At 45.5% G+C, this 23,449-nt stretch overlaps 1 protein-coding gene across 2 annotated transcripts in view; it reads left to right on the top strand.

The window, feature by feature from the left end:
- The window catches only part of lrrk1 (leucine-rich repeat kinase 1), a 45,435-nt gene extending 22,327 nt beyond the window's left edge, over nt 1-23,108 (top strand). For both annotated transcript variants that reach the window (XM_040202590.2, XM_078085421.1), the window contains 25 exons: nt 696-808; nt 1,005-1,219; nt 2,011-2,175; nt 3,376-3,548; nt 3,672-3,792; nt 4,238-4,397; nt 5,448-5,626; nt 5,710-5,807; nt 5,917-6,088; nt 6,170-6,336; nt 6,803-6,942; nt 7,721-8,006; nt 8,960-9,129; nt 9,948-10,145; nt 10,225-10,364; nt 10,533-10,670; nt 15,606-15,800; nt 15,985-16,136; nt 18,002-18,119; nt 18,311-18,427; nt 19,333-19,530; nt 19,620-19,834; nt 20,242-20,655; nt 21,270-21,371; nt 22,520-23,108. In XM_040202590.2, the coding sequence (XP_040058524.2) occupies nt 696-808; nt 1,005-1,219; nt 2,011-2,175; nt 3,376-3,548; nt 3,672-3,792; nt 4,238-4,397; nt 5,448-5,626; nt 5,710-5,807; nt 5,917-6,088; nt 6,170-6,336; nt 6,803-6,942; nt 7,721-8,006; nt 8,960-9,129; nt 9,948-10,145; nt 10,225-10,364; nt 10,533-10,670; nt 15,606-15,800; nt 15,985-16,136; nt 18,002-18,119; nt 18,311-18,427; nt 19,333-19,530; nt 19,620-19,834; nt 20,242-20,655; nt 21,270-21,371; nt 22,520-22,697 (4,324 nt within the window). In that variant the 3' untranslated portion in view covers nt 22,698-23,108. The remainder of the gene's footprint in view (nt 1-695; nt 809-1,004; nt 1,220-2,010; nt 2,176-3,375; nt 3,549-3,671; nt 3,793-4,237; nt 4,398-5,447; nt 5,627-5,709; nt 5,808-5,916; nt 6,089-6,169; nt 6,337-6,802; nt 6,943-7,720; nt 8,007-8,959; nt 9,130-9,947; nt 10,146-10,224; nt 10,365-10,532; nt 10,671-15,605; nt 15,801-15,984; nt 16,137-18,001; nt 18,120-18,310; nt 18,428-19,332; nt 19,531-19,619; nt 19,835-20,241; nt 20,656-21,269; nt 21,372-22,519) is intronic.
- The last annotated feature ends 341 nt before the right edge of the window (nt 23,109-23,449 follow it).

Raw genomic sequence — 23,449 nt, 5'->3', positions numbered from 1 at the left:
CCAGGAACTCATATGGTAAAGTTTATTTGTTTAGGGCTAAACAAAGTGTTCTGTTGGAGGTGACTAGTGGAGCGCTGACTGAGCCCCTATATCTGGGGCCAAATATGGCAGCGGCGTTACTCTTTATACCTTAGAACACCTCTACCTAATTAAATTACATTTATAGACCGTTCCGTCTGACCTCCAGCACTCAGATTGTGAATTTTTCCCTTCTTTGATAAAATAATGTTTTAATGTCTGACATACAGGACAAGAATGTCACAGCTGCTTTTCCAAAACATTCTAGCTCGACTTGAAGTATTCCTCCCAGCAGGAATAGGCATACATTGGTTAATAAAGTAAAATGGTTTGGATTCTGTCCCTGGGCACGACCTGCTACAGCTGTTTGCAGCTGTTTAACACAAGCGGCAGACCGCTGTACTCTCACGCACCCAATGGTTGGATTGCTTGGGCGGTTGTGGATCTGCAGCATGCTGTGGTTGCCAAAAAATCCTTGTGAGCTTAGTGAAATTCTCCACCATCAGGATGTTCCATTCAATAAAATTGGCAATGATGAAACATCCATGACGTTGATGATGTTTATGATGATGTCCTTGATGTTGCTTTATCTAGCTTCAAATTTGGTAGTTGTGTTGACTCGCCATGCCTTTCATGTTCTTCGTTGACCCGTGTTGTTTTACCTGCTCTGGGGACAGTAATCCTGGAATCCGGGAGCTTCCACCGGAGCTCAGTCAACTCGCCAACCTGTGGCAACTAGACATTGAAGACCTCAACATCACTAATGTCCCCCAGGTAGTACGAAAAGAAGGTACGTGCCCTCCAGGATCTTTTCAAAATCCCCTTAACCAGTAACCAGTTTTACAGAATAAACAATTAATGAAGATGAACGTAAAGTATGTGCAATGGGCATAAAGTAGTATGGAATGGAGACAAGTATGTTGCAACTCCTTTCTTTATTTTCCAACACCACAAAAACCGTACTTGGTACCTCTCTTGATTTTCAGGTCCTACGTCTGTTTTGGCTTTCCTCCGGGCACAGCTTCGAAAGGCAGAGCCTTTTAAGCTGCTAAAGATGCTTCTGATTGGTCCACCGAGACAGGGGAAGACGTCGCTTCTGGGTGCTCTTCAGACCGGCAGGGTGGCGCCCTTCATCCCAGCAGAATGCAGCATCTCCACCTCCACCTGGGAGCTGGACAAACCCAATGGAGGCAAAAACAGCGTGAGGAAGACAAAAAGTGACATGACATGTGTACATTTAAGTGCGTGGTGCAGCATTCCTGGGTTTGATTCACAGACTGGGCGGGGCGTCATTATTCTCTCTGGTCTATGTGGCCTTCCTCCTCCATCCATCCATCCATCTTCAAACCGCTCACCCTGCACGCAGGGTCACGGGGGGGGCTGGACTCAATCCCAGCCAACTTCAGGCGAGCGAGACCAACAACCATTCACACATCTTCAGGCAACACCTACAGGCAATTTAGTCACCAATTAGCATAATCCCCAGAGCATGTCTTTGGACTGTGGGAGGAACCCAGGACCTTCTTGCTGTGAGGCGACAGTGCTAACCACCACACCACCGTGCCGCTGGCCTTCCTCCTGCTTTGGCTAAATATGATGATGGTGTGAAGTATGATTTTAAAACCATGAAGCATTGCCTTCCACACAACAGAGCTCTGAGTGTGCTGTTTGTCATCCCTTTCATGCTCAACACAACCTCAACCTCAAATTCATATTTGCAAATACAACAGCCGCCCCTCAGAAACAGAGTTGCTTCTCCTCTTTATCTGGAGAATCCACAACAACCTTTATCAGCAGTTTCATACTGACTAGTTCAGAGTAGTTGCAGTAAAAGTTGTGCACAGAGAGCTTTGTGGATCTGTACATGGGAAATGCTCTACAAAATCAGGGAGAGACTCTAATAATGACTCATTCTTTGTTCTTGACACGCAAACTTGTCAGCTCCCCGGCCCTTGTTTGCAGTTGACTTAGCGCTGGTCTTGTTCCCTGCAGAAGGACTCCGTGGCGTTCAACGTGTGGGACATCGGTGGTCAGGCCAGCATGTCCACGGTGAACCAGTGCTTCTTCACCGATAAGGCCCTGTACGTGGTGATCTGGAACCTGGCTCTGGGAGAGGAGGCTGTCGCCAACCTGCAGACGTGGCTGCTTAACATTGAGGTGAAATGTTGATCCACTTCTGCAGAGCCACTTAGAACCTGCTTCCAGCTGTACTCAAATGGTAACGGGTCAAAAAGTGACGAGCGTGACTGTGATCGTACTTGTGTCTCTGGAGTGATCGAAGTACAAGAAAATCATTTGGTTGCCAGAGCACATCAACCATGACACTGCGTGATTCCACTCAAACAATTCATTGATGGCTAATAACTTACTCCTAACCTTCATCAACGCCCCCCTTTCTTCCGGCTAGTTTGTTGGTTGGTTTACATTATTGTTAGCTCCTTTTATTTTATAGGTTGTAGATGAATTCTATGGTAACTTTGTCCTATGAGTTTTGTCATTGCCAGCCTCATTCGGTCCTCATCTCACTAAAACAACAATAATCGAAAGAGGATCAACTCAATCCTTTTCAAAAGAGTTTTCATTTAAATGTAAAAAACATGATACATTTTTTTAAGAAATCACAAAAATGAACTGTTCGTAGTCACTTGGTAGACAAAAAGGTCATAAAGATTCACACTACTATATTGACAAGTGCAGACACATTGATAATGTGCATTGGAGAAGATTGTATGCCAGGCAAAAGGAAGAGCAAGAAATGTGTAACATCTCACACAACACAAGTGAGACAAAAGACAAAGGTCTATCAAACTAGGAGGAACCCATATCCGCCCCGCCAACTTTTCTAAATGCTCTGCCTCCATTGCCCTTCTTTTCCTCACTCCTTCATTCACTTGGTGTCAAATAAACAGGAACACCAATCATCATTACATAATGAAAGAGTCAGTCACTGAAAAACAGAAAGAAACCTTCAAAATATCCACATTTATAGATAGTCACCCTATGATAAAAGTTCAGCTGTGCTAGGTTATATTCTTTTATATCAAGGGACTAGTCCTACATTGTAGAATAAACAACAAAGTGGAATATAAAACCATACCAAGTAGGACCACTTCTCTGTACTGAAGCATTAATGATGTCAAACCAATTGCAACATGTTTATCAGTGAGAAAGTGCTCATGTGTCTGTGAACAAACTTCAATATTTGTTTTATACGATGACAACGCAACCAAACCATCTGCTGGGGAAGAACACAAGAAGTGTTTGAAATAACAGGAAGAAGCTGTCCTCGTGCGTACTTGTTGTTTCTTTATTACTCTTCCAATAAAGGCCGTAGCTCATGTGTATTGTGGCTTGTAGGCACGCGCACCCAACTCTGCTGTGGTGGTGGTGGGAACACATCTGGACCTCATTGACGCCAAGTTTCGCACTGAAAGGCTGGCGACGCTGAGAGCGTATGTTCTGGCTCTGTGCCGATCGCCGTCAGGGGCTCGAGCCACCGGCTACCCCGACATCACATGGAAACACCTTCAGTAAGCACACGTTTCCCTTTGCACTGAATCTTTATGCTTCGAGTTGTCACTATTGTGTTCAAATGTCTGGTGTATTCAAGTGTGTGTGTGTGTGTGTGTGTGTGTGTGTGTGTTGGTACTCAGTGAAGTGTCCTGTAAGACCATGGAGGGCTTCGATGGGCTGAAGAAGCTGATGTACACGGTTGTTCTTTCTATGAAAGACGGCAGCAGCTCAGCCTGTGGCGGGAAGCTGCTGGGCAGACTGGTGAGTGAGACCGTGGGACTGGGAAGCTCCACAGGTACACAAACTAAGTACATACATGGTACGACACTGACATTTTTCAGGAGCAGAGCTTAAAGACAAAACATTCTTGAAAAGATCCAATATGTTTTGGATTGTTTCGTTGACTTTGTCAGGACCATAGACCTCACATTACCTGTAATGCAGCAGGGTCACAACCCTCTCACTGACTAAATAGTGCTGATTGGGCCGAGCTAATCCACTCTAACATCCTAGTCAGGCCCCACGATGAACCACATGTATTTATCAATGGCTTCTTGTTGTGACTGGGAGATGTTGAACACAAAGAAGTGGTTTTAACAGTTTTTGCTATGGTTACTTCCAGGGGCTCTTCGGTCAAAACAAATCCGAACGCCCCACAACTGCCTTACGTTGTTGAGACAGATGTTTCCCTTGTCGCCTCCACCAGATCCCCAAGAGCTATCTGACACTTCAGGAAAGAGTGATAGCGGAGAAGCAGAGGCGAGACGCTGAGGGGGAGGTTCAGTACTTAACTGATGTGCAGCTGGACCACATCATCGAACAGAGCCCAGGAAGTGACATCAGCGACTACGAGGACCTGCAGAGTGGTACTGTCGAGCTTTCAGCGCCTGCATTTGAAAGTCGTTTACTTACGTAACCTTAAATGATTTTCTTTTACAAACGTGTATTTTCATTAATTCATTATGAAAGCTTCTAACTGTTGGTCAGCCCCTAAAACACACCTTTAGCTGCCATCATATGCATAATTGGGGTCCGTTTCCATTCCTCTACCCGACAAGAAAAACACCTTCTCTTCTAACCAATTTGTGTTGCCAGCAGTGCACCGCTAAAAGGTTCAGTAATTTGGGGTTGACACACGGGTCGTTTTGATGAATGAGCCTCCCATTCTAAAGCCAAAACGTTGACTGTCTAGTGCCACACGAGATTCCTGGCAGTCAGGTTGGGGTTAGGACGGCGTGGTCAAAGGTCGGGTGGTTGGTGGGGAAGCCTTTCCCCTAGAAGTTCAGTCTTGTCAAGTTTCATCTTCAGGTGGTGAGTGTCCATCCAACGAGAGATGCCGGTTGAACAGGCAGAGATTCCTGCTGCTACCTGTGTCTCAGATTGTTCTTTTTTGTCAGCAGTTGCTTTCTCCTTGGAATCTCCTGTGGATGCAATGTTTGACTTTGCATCCGCCTTTTTCTTATTGTCGATTCATGGCCTCTGACCTTAAGTGAGGCCAGCAGTTCATTAGATGTTATGGGGTCTCTTGTGACCTCCATATGTTAGTTATTTACTTTGTTTCTCATAGTTCTTCAATGATGTGCTGCTTTTTCAGCTTACTTAACTTTTGTTTTGTTTTTTAAATTTAAGTCATTCAACAGGTTTGGCAGCATAACATGTGGTTAATCACAGTTCATTCATTTATCAAGGGGGGTCTTTTTCACATCGGGCCAGAAAGGTTTGACTTGCTTTTTTCTCCTGAAGAACGTGAAATCATCATTTAAAAATAATTAATTTGTATTTACTCGGGTTATCTTTGTCTAATATTAAAATGTGTCGATGATATGAAGCATTTAAGTGTGATAAAAATAAGAATCCAGGAAGGGGGCATATCATTTTTCATGAGAGAACAAAGCGCTAAGGACTCTCGTCTCCAGCCATCAGCTTCTTGATCGAGACGGGGACCCTGCTGCACTTCCCAGACACCAGCCATGGCCTTTGTACCCTCTACTTCCTGTGTCCTGTGTGGCTGTCCGAGTGTCTGGAGAGGATCATGCACCTCAAATCCTCTCGCTCTGTCGCCAGGAATGGAGTGATCCGTGCAGAAGACCTGAGGGTGAGAAACAATTGGAACTGGAAAATGGAACAGAACCTGTTGATGAGTTCATTTTCATATCTGTGATCATGTCTGTTGTGCAGATGCTTCTGGTAGGAACAGGGTTCACACCACAGACAGAGGAACAGTATTTCCAGTTTCTGGCCAAGTTTGAGATCGCTCTCCCTGTGGCCAGTAATAGGTAAGATGTTGTCTTTTAGCAGTAGCATGGCATGCCAAAAGTTTCTTTAAATCCTAACGTTTCAAAACGTAGTCTCAAACTTGTACTTTGCTCATTCCTCTTGGTGCAGCTATCTGCTGCCCCACCTCCTTCCCCCCAAGCCAGCCATGGACATCCATGGCTTCCGTCAGCAGGCCGACAACACCCTGCAGCGCCTCGTCCAGATGAGTTTTGTTCCCGCTGGATTTTGGGAGCGCTTAATTGCCAGGATGCTCATCGGTCTCACCGAGATGGACCTGCAGGTAGATTGTCGTCCTTCACATGTCGGGCTTTCAAACACTGTGCTCTTCACTACCTTTAGCTGAAATGTTGCGTTTGTGCAGTCATTTGAACCCAAAAGAAACCAACGCCAACGCAGCAGGAACTCCGTGATCTACAGCTTTGTTGGAACCCAGCAGAGGAATCGCTGCAGCACCTTCAGAGTCCGACGCAGCCAGACCATTTACTGGAAGGAGGGGCTGCTGGTCACTTTTGATGGAGGTTACCTCAGGTCAGAGCTTGGACTGGAAGGTGTAGGCAGTAATGAAATGAAGAGTGGGACCAATGTAAGGGTGGGGAGCAAAGGTCAGAGCTATTCAAATTTCACAATGGACATCGCAGCTGATTTCTGACAGAATACAGTGTTTTTAAGAAGATCGCGAATAATGAGAACAAGCCATGTTTGTTCAGAATATGCGTCTCAATACTCACCACAACGTTTTACTGAAGGTTTAACGTTCTTACCAACAGTCTGGTGTTTCAATGAGAAGATTGTGCTATTGTAAGTGTAATGGGAGCATACTGTGGCACGGGGGATAGGATATCCTCAGTGTTCAGAGAGGCCGAAACAATACAACTAATACAAGTGAAGGGAACATGAAGGTGTAACTGGATCAGATGTTCCGCCTGTTCGTTGTGCTCCGTGAAGGGGAGGAAGCGGAACAACCTTCAGTGACCTGTTGTTTGTGTTTCTGCAGCGTGGAGTCGTCAGATATCAACTGGAGGAGGAAGAAAAGTGGAGGCATAAAGATTATCTGCCAGTCAGAGATGAGAGACTTCTCTGCCATGGCCTTCATCACAGACAACGTGAACTCCCTGATTGAGCAGTGGTTCCCTGGTCAGTGCCCTGCTCTCTGCTTGTGTGGACTCGGCTTTGCTGATTTCAGCTCTCAACACCTTTTGTCTTAAGCAGATGTGTCCTTATTTATTTCACAGTTTTGTTGCTTTCTTATTTGATCATTCACAAGAGTAATATGTACTATATTCAGAGCGTTAGTGGCACACAGCTATTAAATATGTATATATGATCTTGATGCCGTGATGCCTACGTGAGCAGATGTATAGTCCCCCTCCCGCTGTGTGTGCTGTTATCCTTGCTATTGACAACATCACAGTCGATGCTTTGCATGCTTTTACTGCTTCACCTTTACAGCCATTTACTCATTTATTAAAGGAAGACACAAAGATGTGCCAAAGCATTCATATTCAGCAAATAAGGCAATCAAAAAAGCTATTTTTTAATCTGTTTCCTAAGTCAAATGTCAAGTTTGTACTAATATGAAAGTTGTCCTGTAAAGCTCTGCTGCAGACTGAACTGATCTACATCAAATAATGTTTCCATGCTACAGTATTCAGTGTAATGAGAGGAGGGGCGGTCAGATTGACCTTTTTTCTGAATATTTTGAGCTCACCGTGGATATTTGGGATAAATATGTTAAGATTTGAGTAACAAACCGGTGGAGGATAGCGTTCACAGGAAGAGGGTAGGTTCCTAAGATCCATTGTTCAACCTGAACCTTTCTGAGACTTGCCGGTGCGTCTGGCTGTGTGAACATCTGCGTGAATGTTTTCAGCCCTCTAGAACGCGTCGTGTGTCTGTGTGTCCTTCCTCGCAGCTCTGACTGCCAGCGAGAGCGACGGCAGCCTCCTCATGGAGCAGTACGCCCCGTGTCCACTCTGCGCCTCACCGGGCCGGCCGACGCGTTCGGAGGTCGTAGGCAGCCCCGTCGGCCAGGTGGGAGACAAAGGGGCAGGTGGAGACGGGGTTCATTACTTTAACATGGAGGACTGTGTGCTGGCTGCTGTGGAGAAGGAGCACATCGTGTGTCCTCAGCACCCTGACCAGCCCGTCACCCTGCAGGAGCTGGTTCCAGAGCTGTTTATGACCGACTTCCCTGCACGGTAACCGCTGACCCAATGGTCACCATGCATCCAATAATGGGTGGTTTCATTTGCATCCTGATGTGTTATTACAATGGGCATGTTTCAGACCTGTTTTCATATCAATATTGCTGAATACACAGACAGGTAACAGTTCATTCTTTATAAATGTATTCACCATCGGGGCTTCAAGGCTTCCACTTACGCAACATGTAACTACGTAACGACGCTCATTTGAGTGCATCGGTTTTGAGATTTTTACTCTTTAACTGGTGGTGACCCGGCTCATTGCTGGGCTCATCCAGGCTGCTTACTGACACACACACGGTTTTGTCCAAAGTCAACACAAAATGCTACTTTTAATGACTTTAATGAACTTAGTGCAGTCTCAAAATTATTCAACCCCTTCATGACAAATTCATTAAAGTCATTAAAAGTAGCATTTTGTGTTAAATTTGGATAAAACCTTTTGTAATATTAGTTTCATTAAACTAAAAAAATGAAAGACGGATGTTGGTATTAACACAAATCCTAACATTGTCCACTTTGACAGCTGGATAATAGTGTATGCAGATGTTTCTGTGAGACCAGTCTATATGTCCCTTACCGGCTAACGCTGGCTTTACATACCGTTCAGGGTGTTTGGCTTACCGGGAGGTGTTTTTCCTTCCTGTCTCATCGTCGCGTGTCAGATCGTGTCATGATCTGTCTGTCGGGTTGAGAATAAGGAACATGGCCATGACCCACGGGGTCGTCGTGGCGCAGGGGTAGAGCGGGTGCGCTGGGAAACACAAGGTTGGTGGTTTGTGTCCCGGCTGCTCCACGTCGAAGTGTCTCTGAGTAAGACACTCAACCCCTGATTGCTGCCCGGGCAAAATTGTAAAAAGCCATGGGTTAATAATGCAATAAGTCGCTTTGGATAAAAGCGTCAGCTAAGTGACCTGTAATGTAATGTGTGTGTGTCTGTGTGTTAGGCTGTTTTTAGACAGGGCCCAGCTGGAGTACTCTGAGGAGGAGAATAACATCCTCGGTCAGGGTGGCAGTGGCACAATCATCTATAGAGCCCGGTATCGTAACCAGCCAGTGGCCATTAAGCGCTTCCACCTCAAGAAGAGTCGACAGCAGTCCATCAGCCGCGACACAGGTACTCAAGTTACATCAACTGTGCACTGAAAGCCTGGAGCACATGGCCACTATGCCTTTTAACACCACCTATATTGAGATTATTTACCCCATCACGTTGATCTGCCTGTGAGGATTCAGATGACACAAAGGAAAAGACTAACAGTGAGGATGTGAGCCACTTCCAGTGAACACTAACCCATGAAACAGGCGGCATGTATTGAGTTATTCACTGAGTTAAGATGATCTGCTGTTTGGCAACATTTGGCACGTTATAACAAGGGGTGAGCAGCAGCGACCTGACTGTTCTCTACTGAGTCACTCCAAACCAATTTTCAGTCAAACAGTTATAAATATTTACATACTGTAGTTTTCACTGTTGTATCCAGTGACACTGTTTCCCATAGTGATCAGCTATTGGAAATGTCACACATATTCTCTGCATTTCTCTCAACTGCTCCTCCCTCCCTCACTGAGAGCAAAACACTCGACTCTTTGCTGTCCTGCTCCTAAATGGTGGAACGAGCTCTCTGATGACACCAGGACCACAGAGAGCCTTCACATCTTCAGACTAAAGACACACCTCTTCAGACTCTACCTCCACTAAAGACTAACAAATTGTAGCACTTGAATTGTTCTTTGAATTTTAATTGGCTTATTTGAGGAAATTGCACTTTCTTGTTTCTTGTTCATCTGAGTTTGTACCCCATGGTTGAATGCACTAATTGTAAGTCGCTTTGGATAAAAGTGTCAGCTAAATGACACGTCATGTCATGTAATTTCACAGTTTTCCTTTTGCAAACTCGGGTCTGCCTCTTGTTCCGTCCTTTCTTGCCTCAGACACCATGGTGAAACACCTGCAGTCTGCAGATGCCTGTCGAAGCTTCTCTGAGTTTCGCCAGGAGGCCAGCATGTTGCACTCTCTGCAGCATCCCTGCATCGTCCCCCTGGTAGGCATCAGCATCCATCCACTGTGCTTCGCCCTGCAGTTGGCCCCCCTGGGCAGCCTGAACACAGTGCTGGAGGAGAAGCGCAAAGGTCCGTCGAGATTTCTGCATCCATTCACTTCTCTCCTGAAGTTGGTCCTAAACCTTGTGTCTATGTTTTCTCCTGGTAGGAGCCGGGTACATGCCCCTTGGTCACATGCTAACTTATAAAGTAGCCTATCAAATCGCAACAGGACTGGCGTACCTTCACAGGAAGAGCATCATCTTTTGTGACCTCAAATCTGACAACATCCTGGTGTGGTCTCTGGAGGTCTGTGTGGTGCCATAAGACGGCCACCTATGTATGGTCTATTGACAGAATTCTAATCTAATTCACTTGAACCTACTTCCTGTGTTGTTGCTGTTGTTCCCACGGTCCAATGAAGACAGAGACGTGTATTATGTTAGCCGTCCACTCAATTGTGTTATTGTTTTCCAGGTGCAGGATCCAGTTAACATTAAACTGTCCGACTACGGCATTTCTCGGCAAACCTTCCGTGAGGGGGCGTTAGGGGTGGAGGGCACACCAGGTTACCAGGCCCCCGAGATCCGACCAGGCATCGTGTATGATGAGAAGGTACGGAGCCCCTCTTATTGAGCCCCTCGTATTTTAAGAACTGTTCCTCCCATTTACACAGTTCATTTATTTTTGTAATAGTAAATTAAATCACCATGGTATTTTTTTCTTAAGAAATAATAATAATACTTTTGTTTTTTATAGCGCTTTTCTTGGTAGCCAAAGACGCTTTATAATGTATATCTAAGTAAGGGAAACGTAGGCTGTTATACGTTATGTTACATATGTGCATACTGTTGGAATTCAGGTAAAACCGATTGAGATTAAATCTGTATCAGACAAATCTCAGTCAAACGACAGCGACAGAATGGTATGGTTAACATCTTGAAATTAAAAGTTAAAATCTTTGGAGCCTTGTCCGTCAACTGTGACTGCGTTTGAGCACCGAGCATCATGGATGAAGTCTTTGGTTCTGTTGGTGTACAGTGTAGCTTGATCCAGGGTGCAATGATGGAGCCGGGATCTGTTAAAATGTGTACTCGTCAGTCTCTGAGTTCCTGTTGCTCGGTTAGTAACAGGCAATCCTTATCAGCCTTGACCACCTCTGTGCACATTTATGAGCTACATTTTATATGTAAAATACAGGTTACTTCTGTTGATTTGCCAGCAATGGTGTTGGCCTGTAATAATAGCAATGCTAATACTTAGGGCTGTCAAAGTTAACACGTTAATCCATCAAATTATTGTGCCCGATATTAATGCGATGAAATATTTTAACGCAGTTAACACAACTTTGTTTACCGTAGACCTCTGACACGAGACCACCGCATGCTGCAGTCAGTTAGATCAGAGAGGCTGAGACAGTAGTTGACGCTTTTTGCATTGGAAGTAAAACACCAAACAAAATAAATAATAAACAATAATCAGATCAAGCTGTGTGTAGAAATTTCCCCACCAGCTTTTCATCCTTTCACTGCAAATTGAAATAACCGGCAACACTGGATTATTAAAGCTAATTATAAAATAATGCATTATAATTACAGTACTGTAATTCAAGTAAGGAATTAATTTTAAGTTTAATTTTGATGCAAAGCTTTGTACATTTTTTAAATCAGCCAGTAGGGCCTACATGTTCTCTTTGCTGTCATCCAATCGGTCCGTTGCGGGCTGTTGGTATGGTAGGTCTTGGCCCCTCCTCTACCGGGGTGAGGGTTGGGGGGGGGTAGCTACTAGAGCTTACTGTTTTACTGACCCTGACTGTGTAGAGGAAACTTTCAAAGAGCAGAAAAAAAGCCGTCTCTCATAGAATGTGCTGACTTCAGCCAGTCAAAGTCATTTTCCTCTCTCCTTTCCCTTAATCTCCCTTTTTTTATTAGGCTTAACTTTTCTAATAATATGCAGACTAGGCTGGAGAGTGAACAAAGGATGGAGCCACTGGGAAAGGAAGAGTGTAATGGGAAAGTAAATGAAAAGCAGCTACATGGCTGTAAACGTGTTGGCCAGCGGCGCGCGTCTGGCAAGAAAATTTGTCTATTAAGCATCTGGACAATATACAGTAACACAACTGGAAAGCTGTTCCAACTATTTGTTTTGTACCATACTAGTTTATCTCTTTTCTAGTCTTCCAAGCTCTTTAACACTACATGTCATCATCCACACATTCTCACACCACAGTCACAGCTACGGGGGCTATTGGTAGTTAAGGGCCTCGCCCAAGGACACATTGACATGGACGTTAGTGGAGCCTCTGGTTTGAGGACGACTGTGCTCTCCACTGAGCCGCAGGCACACAGCGTCATTTCACAGCCCGTTGCGTGCCACCAAGGTTTAATCCAATTCAGAACCGTAAACACTTTTGTGTTCTGTGTTGTTAATATAAATTCAGTTTTTTATTGGAAGAACGGTTTTTTGTTCTGTATCTAACTTGAAACTAGAGGGGGTCATCCTCCCTCAGTTCAAATTGTCCACCAGATTGTTTAGGAAGCAAGTTACTGTCGTCCATCCATCCATCCATTGTCAAACCGCTTATCCTGCACACAGGGTCGCGGGGGGGGGCTGGAGTCCATCCCAGCCAACTTTGGGCGATAGACAGGGTACACCCTGGATTGGTCGCCAGCCAATCGCAGGGCTACACAGAGACACACAACCATTCACACTCACATTCACACAACTACGGGCAATTTAAAGTCCCCAATTAACCTGATCCCCAGAGCATGTCTTTGGACTGTGGGAGGAAGCCGGAGAACCCGGAGAGAACCCACGCAGACACGGGGAGAACATGCAGACTCCACACAGAAAGGCCACTGGGCGGAATCGAACCCAGGACCTTCTTGCTGTGAGGCAACGGTGCTAACCACCACGCCACCGTGCCGCCAAGTTAGTGTCGTGTTGTTATAAATCCTGCTGCTTTTGATGCTTGGCATCCAATGTAGTCAGAATTGAGAAAAAGATGGATAGTCCTTGAAGAAAATAGGATGCGGCCTGCAAAAGACTTGGCCACACACACCAGAACAATGACCCTACACATAAAGCCAGAGCTACAATGGAATGGTTTCAAAGTCCACCCCGCATTCTAAATGAGGATCTATGGCAAGATTTGAAAGATTTCTGTTCAGGGAGGTCTACGTCTAATCTGGCAGATTTTCAGCTTTTCAGAAAAATGGACAAACATTTCCATCTCTAGATGTGACGAACCCCCAAAAACTGTAATTGCAGCAAATGGGGTTTCTACCATGTGTTGACTCACAGGGGTGAATACTTTCTTGTTCATACGGGGCATCCGGAAAGTATTCACAGCGCTTCACTTTTTCCACATTTTGTTATGTTACAGCCTTATTCCAAAATGGATTAAATTCATTATTTTCCTTAACATTCTACACACAACAACACATAATGACAAAGTGAAAACTGTTTTTTGCAAATTTTTGCAAATCCGTTAAAAATAAAGAATGAAAACATAACACGTGCATACGTATTCAGAGCCTTTGCTCAATACTTTGTTGAAGCACCTTTGGCAGCAATTACAGCCTCAAGTCTTGTTGGGGATTATTCCACAAGCGTGGCACACCTATTTCTGGGCAGTTTCTCCCATTCTTCTTTGCAGAACCTCTCAAGTTCCATCAGGTTGGATGGGGAGCGTCGGTGCACAGCCATTTTCAGATCTCTCCAGAGATGTTCAATGTGGTTCAAGTCAGGGCTCTGACTGGGCCACTCAAGGACATTCACAGAGTTGTGCCGAAGCCACTCCTTTGTTATCTTGGCTGTGTGCTTTGGGTCGTTGTCCTGTTGGAAGATGAACCGTCGCCCCAGTCTGAGGTCCAGAGCGCTTTGGAGCATGTTTTCATCGAGGATGTCTCTGTACATTGCTGCATTCATCTTTCCCTCAATCCTGACTAGTCTCCCAGTTCCTCCCGCTGAAAAACATCCCCACAGCATGATGCTGCCACCACCATGCTTCACTGTAGGGATGGTATTGGCCAGGTGATGAGCAGTGCCTGGTTTCCTCCAGACATGACGCTTGGCATTCAGGCCAAAGAGTTCAATCTTTGTTTCATCAGACCAGAGAATTTTGTTTCTCATGGTCTGAGAGTCCTTCAGGTGCTTTTTTGCAAACTCCAGGCGGGCTGTCATGTGCTTTTTACTGAGGAGTGGCTTCCGTCTGGCCACTCTACCAAACCGGCCTGATTTGTGGAGTGCTGCAGAGATGCTTGTCCTTCTGGAAGGTTCTCCTCTCAGTGTCATGGCAAAGGCTGTGAATACTTATGTACATGTTATGTTTTTGTTCTTTATTTTTAACAGGTTTGCAAAAATTAGCAAAAAACAGTTTTCACTTTGTCATTATGTGTTGTTGTGTGTAGAATGTTGAGGAAAATAATGAATTTAATCCATTTTGGAATAAGGCTGTAACATAAACAAATGTGGAAAAAGTGAAGCGCTGTGAATACTTTCCGGATGCACTGTTTTATTGTTTGTCTCACAATAACATTATTATTATTTCTCAGCTTCAAAGTACTATGCATTTTTTGTTGATCAGAATGGGAACAAGTCTATTTAAGTTTATTTGACTTCCATATCCAAATGATGTCACGACAGAAGTAGTGTGGCGCTTTTGGCTCTGCACAACTGTTTGCCTCTGCAGTTATTCTGGGAAGTCCCAACCATTATCTGTGACCATTCAGACAGGAACTCATTTTGGTATTTTGGGCCTCTCGTGTAGGTTTCAAGGATTAGATAAATGAGAACGAAGGGCTGGCCGTTTTTCATCACTGAATTAGTGTGCTGGAGTAAATTGTAAACACAGGGAAAGCTGGGGCCCTATGATTCCTGAGTATATTAAGTCCTTTTCCCATTGGACTGAGACACCCACTCACATCTGGCTTCTGACTTCAGTGGGAAAGTTCCAAATCAGAACTCCTTGTCTGGACACAGATAAGCAGTGATGGAAACACGGCACCAGGGTGCACAGGCTCATAATTGCCCCCTTTTCCGGTGCACAGCTGTGTTGCATTTTTTGTGAATATGTTATGAATAAACTCAACAGAGATTTGGTCCATTACTATAATTTAGTAATGTGCAAAACATCAAATGCTCAAAGCCCCCAGACGATCCTGCGTATTGTTGTATATCACACTTCATTTAAATCCAAGACAGATATAAAATAGAATGGTTTCAATTGTTTCAACTGTCACAGATTCTCAAAGAGTTTAAAGAGACTGAATAAGTAACTGATATAGATAAGAAGTAACTAGAGTAACATTTTATCTGGTTACTAATTCTGCTTGTGGTACCGCCTTAAACTTAATCAAACCGAGGCCACCGCAACTTCACCCCTGATACAGGAATGTAAGAAAATGGAGACGAATGAGCTCTGAACGTGCGGTGGGATTTTATACTGTGTGATCTTGCATAACCTCCATTCACAGCACTCACTTCAATTCAACTGGAGGCCTAAATAACCTCGTAAATGTGACATCATGTCCCTTGTTTTTTCTAAAGGTGGACATGTTCTCCTACGGTATGGTGCTGTATGAGCTGCTGTCCGGGCGGAGGCCAGTACTGGGCCAGCACCAGCTTCAGATAGCCAAGAAGCTCTCCAAAGGCATCCGGCCAGTGCTGGGCAGTCCTGAGGAGGTCCAGTTCTGCTGCCTCCACAGCCTACTGACGGAATGCTGGGACACCAAGCCTGAGAAGGTGAGGCCTTGTTGTCCTTCGGTAGGAGGGTGAGAGCTCAGTGTGTGCGCAGGTACTCCACTGTAGTTAGCCTTACTATACGTAGCTAAATGTGCTTCGCTGCAACGATAATTAGTAATAATGTGTGTGTGTGTGTGTGTGTGTGTGTGTGTGTGTGTGTGTGTGTGTGTGTGTGTGTCTACAGAGGCCGGTGGCCATGCGGTGTGTGAGACAGATGCAGCAGCCCAGTTTCCCCTGCCTCAAGTATGTGATGTCCTGTGACAGCCACGCGCAGCTCTTCCTGTCCCAGCTGCAGGGACAAGGCGCTGTGTTCTGGGACGGAGACGAGGACAACAGGTTTGTTTCTTTAGTCTGCTAATAGCAGGGAAACGAGCCAACTTAGTAACGTACACTAATGCGGTGGGAACAACTGGTCTTGTCAAGTAGAACTAGGAGCAAAACGTGTTTTTGTTACACAATTTGAGTCTTTCTTAAACTACCTCTCACTTTTTTGAGCGTGAAAGCACTGTTGAATTTGTTTTAAAAGGCTGAAGTTACTGAATTATTATGTATGTCGTGTTACATTGTTTCCTTAAGCTCTATTTTTGCTATGAATTAAAATGCAGCTTATCAAATATAAAAGAGAATATTTCCGTCTCTGGAATGGTTGTTTGGCATTAAACAACTTTAGCATTAAAATTGTTTTTTGTGTTCGCATATGTTGTGCTCTTAAATCTTTGGGTCGACTCTAAGAAGATTAAGAGACAAACAAGTTATAATATAACCGATTTAATAAAAAATCATTTTAGTTTTCAAAGGAGGATCAGGCAGCCTCAGCAGTCCACAGTCCATAACAGCTGTCTGTCAACAGTTGCTGTCTGCTTAAGCTTGTGAGCCACGACCAGGATTACAGGTTATATAGATCCATCACAGAGGCATCGTCGCCTCCTATTAACATGCTGCTGTCTGATTTATCATAAGTCTAAACGCATATGGAGGGAGGGGTCAGTGTATCAGTATATCTATCTATAGCGGCATATTGGGGGCTAAACTGTAGTGCTTGGGCCGCCTTGAGCCCGTCCTAACTGTAGACGTGATCCCGTCCCAACTGTAGACCTGAACCCGTCCTAACTGTAGACCTGATCCCGTCCCAACTGTAGACCTGATCCCGTCCCAACTGTAGACCTGAGCCCGTCCCAACTGTAGACCTGAGCCCGTCCCAACTGTAGACCTGATCACGTCCCAATTGTAGACCGGAGCCCGTCCCAACTGTAGACCGGAGCCCGTCCCAACTGTAGACCTGATCCCGTCCCAACTGTAGACCTGAACCCGTCCCAACTGTAGACCCGAACCCGTCCCAACTGTAGACCGGAGCCCGTCCCAACTGTAGACCTGAGCCCGTCCCAACTGTAGACCCGAGCCCGTCCCAACTGTAGACCTGAACCCGTCCCAACTGTAGACCTGAGGCCGTCCTAACTGTTGATCAGGTCCTTTAACTCACAACTCAAACTGAAGATAATCTGCTTCTTCCTTTTACAGCACAGTGATCAAACACACTGCTCGTTGTATTTTGTGTCGCAGCAGGATTCCAGGTTCATCTCTGCAATAAAATCAGCGTTCATCCCTTCATTGAGGTGGTGTTAATGGCCCCAGACTCCTGTAGAACCCTTTCTGCAGGGAACCCCTTCACTGTGATAAGACCTTTTTAGCCCCTCCCCCTCTCTCTGTTGCACACTTCTATTGGTGCAAACACTATAAATACAAGCAGTATCCTCCTTTACTGAGTAGCAGTTAAAACATTTCTTGTACATCTTAGCTTAAACATTAATGTAATCAAATCAAATATAAAACCAAAGCTGTTGGTGCCAGAGCGTTAATTTCTAGTTTATTATTTTAAAACAACAAGTTCCAGCATAAAATATATCTTTGATCAGGTAGCATCATAAACTATCAGTGATCTAGACCATAGTTATATCTCTACCTACTACACTAATTACTGTATTGAATTGAAGTATTTTTATTCATGCATTTCAATGAATGAATGAAGTTTTTTTGTTTGGTAGTTTATGTACGTTATATTCTCTGGCCCATTCATCAAACACGATGTTCCTAGTTCTACCTGAGACACCCCTGGGACAAAAGAAAGGGAAAGCCATTTCCACGTTGTTATCCCCATGTTGTGTCACCTGCTCTAGTGAAGGTGTTTTCTGTGTGTGGTGTAGGAACTACAGTGTGGTGAATGTGGAGAAGGGCCAGGTGGAGGTGAAGAGGATGTCCTGCGCTGGCAGCAGGATCAGCTGTCAGATGAAGATGGGTAACATTCTGTGGATGGCCACTGAGGTACACACCACATGAATCACATCCACCATTTCTACACAAACACGTGTCTTTAATGTCCCTTCACACCGTGCTGACGTCCAACGTTTGCAGTCTGTTATGGAAGTGTGTTTTAAGCCGTTTGCTGAAAGCACCAAGCAATGAGAGCAGCTCGTCTGTCGAGTGTCAAACCTCCTTGTGTGTTTGTTTGATAGGACCAGGAGGTTTTCATCTACAGTCTGAAGGACATGTGTCCTCTCAGTCAACCCCAGAAACAGTTCTCCTGTCCAGCCATCATCACCTGCCTGTTCCCTGTCCCAGCGAGAGAACAGGTGAGCTCACACCTGTGTGCACACACATGGGACTGTAATATATGTGCACAACTCTGTTGTGTTGAGCAGAGCTACAGTGTGCGACTGTGTAGTCATTGCTGAATACATACAGAATAGGAAACCACAGGGTTCAACAGTAAATACATGTGTTGTTCTAATAGAATACTTGTATGAGTTAAATATCATCTGTTGTACAAAAAGAAATCAGATCAATCCATTGGAGCAGGAAAAGTTGCACCACGTTGTAAAGATATTTTCTCATCCTGTAGCAAGGAGCACATTTTAAACAGGTACATCCACATCCATAGCCCGAGCAGCACCCCCCCCTACATGTGTGCTTTTCATTCATGCCAGCTGCACGGAGGAACACTTTTCATATAAAATGTGAGCACATTACAGTTCTAACCAAACCTCTGGAAAGCAGGCAGCAGGATTCTGTGTTAAAAGATGCTCTAAAGCAGATGTTTCATTTAGAAATCTTCCTCCTTCATTTCAACACTTTCCAAGCCACTGCTCTTCTCCAGCAGTTACACACTAACACCAATACCCCCCAGGCCGTGTCTCTGTGTGTGCTGCCGTCCCTTCCAGATGGTTTCGTAGTCCATGTTTGAAAAGGGCTTTAGATGGAGGGGAAGTGGACATGAACCTGTCGCCAGTCTCTGATGAATTCCCTGACATTAGTCTTCTTTAAAGTTAAGACGCAGAGACATGGACAGCTTTAGTACAACCAGTAATGACAGTGTTCTCATTACGCACTAAAACATCTCACTGCCAGCAGCGTGATGCCTTTGTGTGCACTGCTGCCCCTCTGACCTCTGACCTAGAATCCAGGTGTCACATTACAATGTCACAGCAGTGCAGGAAACGCATGATTACTCAAAGTGAAATGTTCCTCACCTGTGAAGAACCTGGCCAGAGTGTTTGCGGGGATGTCTGACGGCCTGGTGGCGGTGTACAGCTTAGTGGAGGACCTTCCCCTGGACGGGGAGACCTACCTGTGCTCACACACCCTCAACAAGACGGTGTTTGCTCTGAAGGACTCAGATCCTAGGCAGAGACCCTACCCAGTCAGGAGCATGGCACTGGTCAACAGTGGCTCTCAGGTGAGCAGATGAGTTACTGTGAAGTTTACTTCCACCTTCACGTGATGGATATTAAGTTGTCCGTCCTCCCTGTCTGTGGTGTTTGCCAGCTGTGGTTCTCCAATGGTCCCGGCGTGCTGGTCGTTGACTCTCTGAGTCTTCGGGCAGTTCAAAGGCTTGAGCCCTACAAGCCGCCTTCCTCTGTCGTATCCATGACAACCAGCTTCGGTCTGTGGGGAGAGGAGGCAGTGTGGACTCTGGATGACCACAGGAACACGCTGCTGCTCTACCACGCTGCGTCCTACCAGCTCTGTGCCAAGTACTGGTGAGGGGGGCACAACCTTTTTCTGTATTATAATATACATGTATTACAGATATCAGCATTAGTTAAACCAAACATATGTTGAAGTTCATTAAGAAATTGTGTCCTTATTACATCATTTTGTTTTTACATTCTAAATGGCTCCTCTTACCAGGGCTACTTTTAAACATCAATGATCATCAGAGGAGCTGCTGATTTGACCTCACATAATCCAACAAATGCCAATGTTAGCAGTCTGTGTAAATAGTGTTTTAGCTCATGACTTACAAATACAGACCAGAGATTTCAACTGTGATCAGGTCACATTTACAGTAAGAAATAAACTGAAATGCTGTATGTACAGTTGAGCAGTACAGATATGCTGCTCATGCCCGCGTTAAACCCAAACTGTGTGTATTGAACGCCTTCAGCTGCGGAGACAGCACTCCTCTTCGAGACGTCTTCGCTGTGCAGCGTCCTGCAGCGGTTACCATGGCGACAACCGCTGAACCCATCGCAACAGACCAGGAAGAGAAGCTGGAAGGCCCTACAGGAGAAGTGACATTGATCTACAGTGAGGCGGCGGGCACTCAGATCATCCAGCACCAGGACTCCCAGACGGACTACTGCTCCATATCGTCCATCTGCTCAGACCGCTCCAGCTCCGCAGGCCTCGCCTCGTTGGCCAGCCGCAGCACTACGCTGGCTGCAGACCCAGAGGAGACGGGCAGGGACCAGAACCAGCGGCCATCCACCAAGACCGAGTCTGATCGACACACTGCAGAGACCAGAAAGCTGCAAGCCTTCACTCTGCTGCCAGTGAAAGGAACGCTGTGGATCCCCAGGTACTAAATACCATCACAAAGACAATGACTGAATAGTAGTCTAAATAGGAACCAAGCAAAACATACCTGGCTATATTGTAATATCAGTAAGGCTTTAAGACAGAGATGGTGTGCAACATGTCCTCCTCACCACGTGAGCGTAGAGGAACCCGATATGGAACACTATCAAGATGCCTGTAGCAGCTTCACATCCCATTCCTGCATGTGACCGGAGGATTTAATCACCCTCAGTCTGCCAGGACTGAAATGATGACAGGAAGGGAACACTTTGCTGTTATCAGGCTAATCTTAGCCACGTGTTAGCTGGCTACTGGAGTTGCTAAAGCCTATGAACACATAATGCTCCACAGCTTTCTGATTTAGCCTCATTCCTCTAACAAGTGTCCAACTGTGAAAAGGCTTTAACTTGAACCGGCATTCGGCCTAAAGGCGATGACGTCCCTCCGAACGTTAGTCATGCTCAGTGTCACCATGCATGTTTTTTTGTTCCTGATGATGCTGCCCATCAGAAAGCTCTTTGAGCGTCCTTTACCTTGTTGGTGCACCGCACAGCAGCTTTTAGACTATATTCAGTGTACCCATGTCCTATTCATGTGTGTGTGGTTGTTTGCCAGGCGTGGAGGTGATGTCATGGTCGTTGAACTGCAAGCGCACGGGGATCAGCTGAGGGGGCGTGTCACCGCTGTCCTCAGTCCACCTGGATGTTCGTCTTTCGGGTGAGCTCACTTCCTGTTTAGAGCTCTCAAGTCTCCACAAAACATCATGTTGGATTTGTGCAAAAATGTGTCCAGTAGTATTTTTCTTGCCACAGGTTTATCTTCCCTGCACATTCTTCATTCATTCTTCGGCACACCATGATGTGAGATATGGCCGTATTCAATGTATATTCATTCCCAAGACATGTAGTAGTTGACACTTAGACAACTAAAAAAGCAGGAGTATAAGTATAAGTTTTTTAAACCGTTCACCAGTGGCCTTAGAGCTATACATGAATTCACTGATGCAGCTTTAATGAAGCTCAGCAACATCATTCACCATGTACTTGGTGCTCAGCTCAGTCTGTAATTATTTCTGTAAAGAAGGTAGCAGCTGGTCCTTTGCAGAAAGGACTTCTGTGTGAGTTTCCACAGCAGGGCCTGGCTTTTTAGCAACAGGCAATAAAAAGGCCACCCAAAACAAGGCCCTTAATAAGCCGTTATTACTTGGTGCACCTGTAGCAAAGGGGCACATTGAGGGGTCATGACTCGGGTCAAGGGAGGGGTTGTCAGGTTCATTTTCATCACATAGCTGCAGTTGTGTTGTTCCACCAGGAGTCCTCTGATTGGACCGTTTCATTCCATATGAGTTAGTGATTGTGAAGAGCTCTGTCTTCACAGAGCACGGCCTCGCCCGTCCTGTAACCGGCCCGGCTGTATATCACAGAATATGAGCAAACATCAGTGGATGATAATGATACACCTCAGGAAGATGAAACGACATAGAAAGATGATAATTCTGGTCGTTCCGTGTGATACATGACACACCCAGAAGCTCTTCTCCCGCCCAGAATGCTCTGTGTCACAGCATTATAAATTAGAGAAAGTTTGAACATTCCTCTTGGAATCCTTTTAGATTTCTTCTCTCCAGCATGGTGATATTTTTATGTAGGATTTATCTAGTTGTTTACCAGCACAAGACAGATATTAACTCCAGTGCTAACAGTACTTCCAGTACGCTCAGTGGCTTTCCAGGGAGCCGCTTCCTAGGATTGCCCGCTAGTTTCTCAGAAGAGCGAATTACAAGGCACAGAGATGTGCTCCCTCTTTCCCTCACAGATCGATTTGTGTGTTGCGTCCCTCACTTTTCTGCTATGTCCTCCCCTCAGGATCCTGGAGGAGGCCGCACTAGTCGCAAAGGACACAGTTGTATGTGGTTTTCATAAGGAAAACATGGAGTGGTGCCTGTGTGTCTGGAGGGGCTGGGGCTGCCACGAGCTGGAAGTCTTCTACCAGTCTTATGAGGAGCTTGGCCGCGTGGAGACCCGCATGAGGAAAAGAAGGTAGCTGTTGTGCTGCAGCGGAGAGGTGCAGAATCGCAGCTCTGTATGGAGGCCGAGCCGAGGGGAATACACGCCGACAGACTAGCAGTGTTCAGAGCGGGGGGGCGGCGAACGCTGACATCAGGGCAATGCAGGAGGGGGAGGAGGGCCGAGCCTCCAGCTGTGCACAGCGGTTATGTCCCCTCACTACATACCTCAGTACCAATAATAAACCAAGACCTGAAAGATCTGGAGATGAGGAGCCCGAGGCTGAGTCACAAATCAAGAGTACCAGAACAAAACTTCTGCACTGGGGATTGGATGCTAACTGTTTGGTATGACTGGAATTCAGCTCAAGATGTGGACTCCAGCTGCTGCAATCCATTGTTTATTCTGTCTATTTCAGTGTCCTTTTAATAAACTGTTCCAAGAGCAACTTTATGGATGGAGACTTTCTTGACAGAGAAGTATAAACTCTCTTTGAATGGGTTTGTGTTGGAGATGATGGAGCTCTGAACCAGCTGATGTTGTAGATGGGTAGAAGGTAGTGACACTGGTTCAGAACACAGTGTTCCTCTCTTTATCTGTGTCACAGGAACTGCATGACAGCCAAAGCTCCCATTTGTAACACAGAACATCTGTGTTCTATTTAACATTATGCAACAGGCCAGTGGTTTCCAGCTTTTACCATAGAAACATACTTTTAAAAAATTTGTGCATGAAGCTTTATTCTGGTTTCTGACACCACAGACCATTCCTGGCTCGGAATCGGTACCC

The sequence above is a fragment of the Gasterosteus aculeatus genome, chromosome 12 (genome assembly GCF_964276395.1).
Source record: "Gasterosteus aculeatus chromosome 12, fGasAcu3.hap1.1, whole genome shotgun sequence".
NCBI classification, from domain to species: domain Eukaryota; kingdom Metazoa; phylum Chordata; class Actinopteri; order Perciformes; family Gasterosteidae; genus Gasterosteus; species Gasterosteus aculeatus.
The sequence above is the reverse complement of the archived record's forward strand: the minus strand, read 5'-3'. Positions and strand labels throughout refer to the sequence as shown.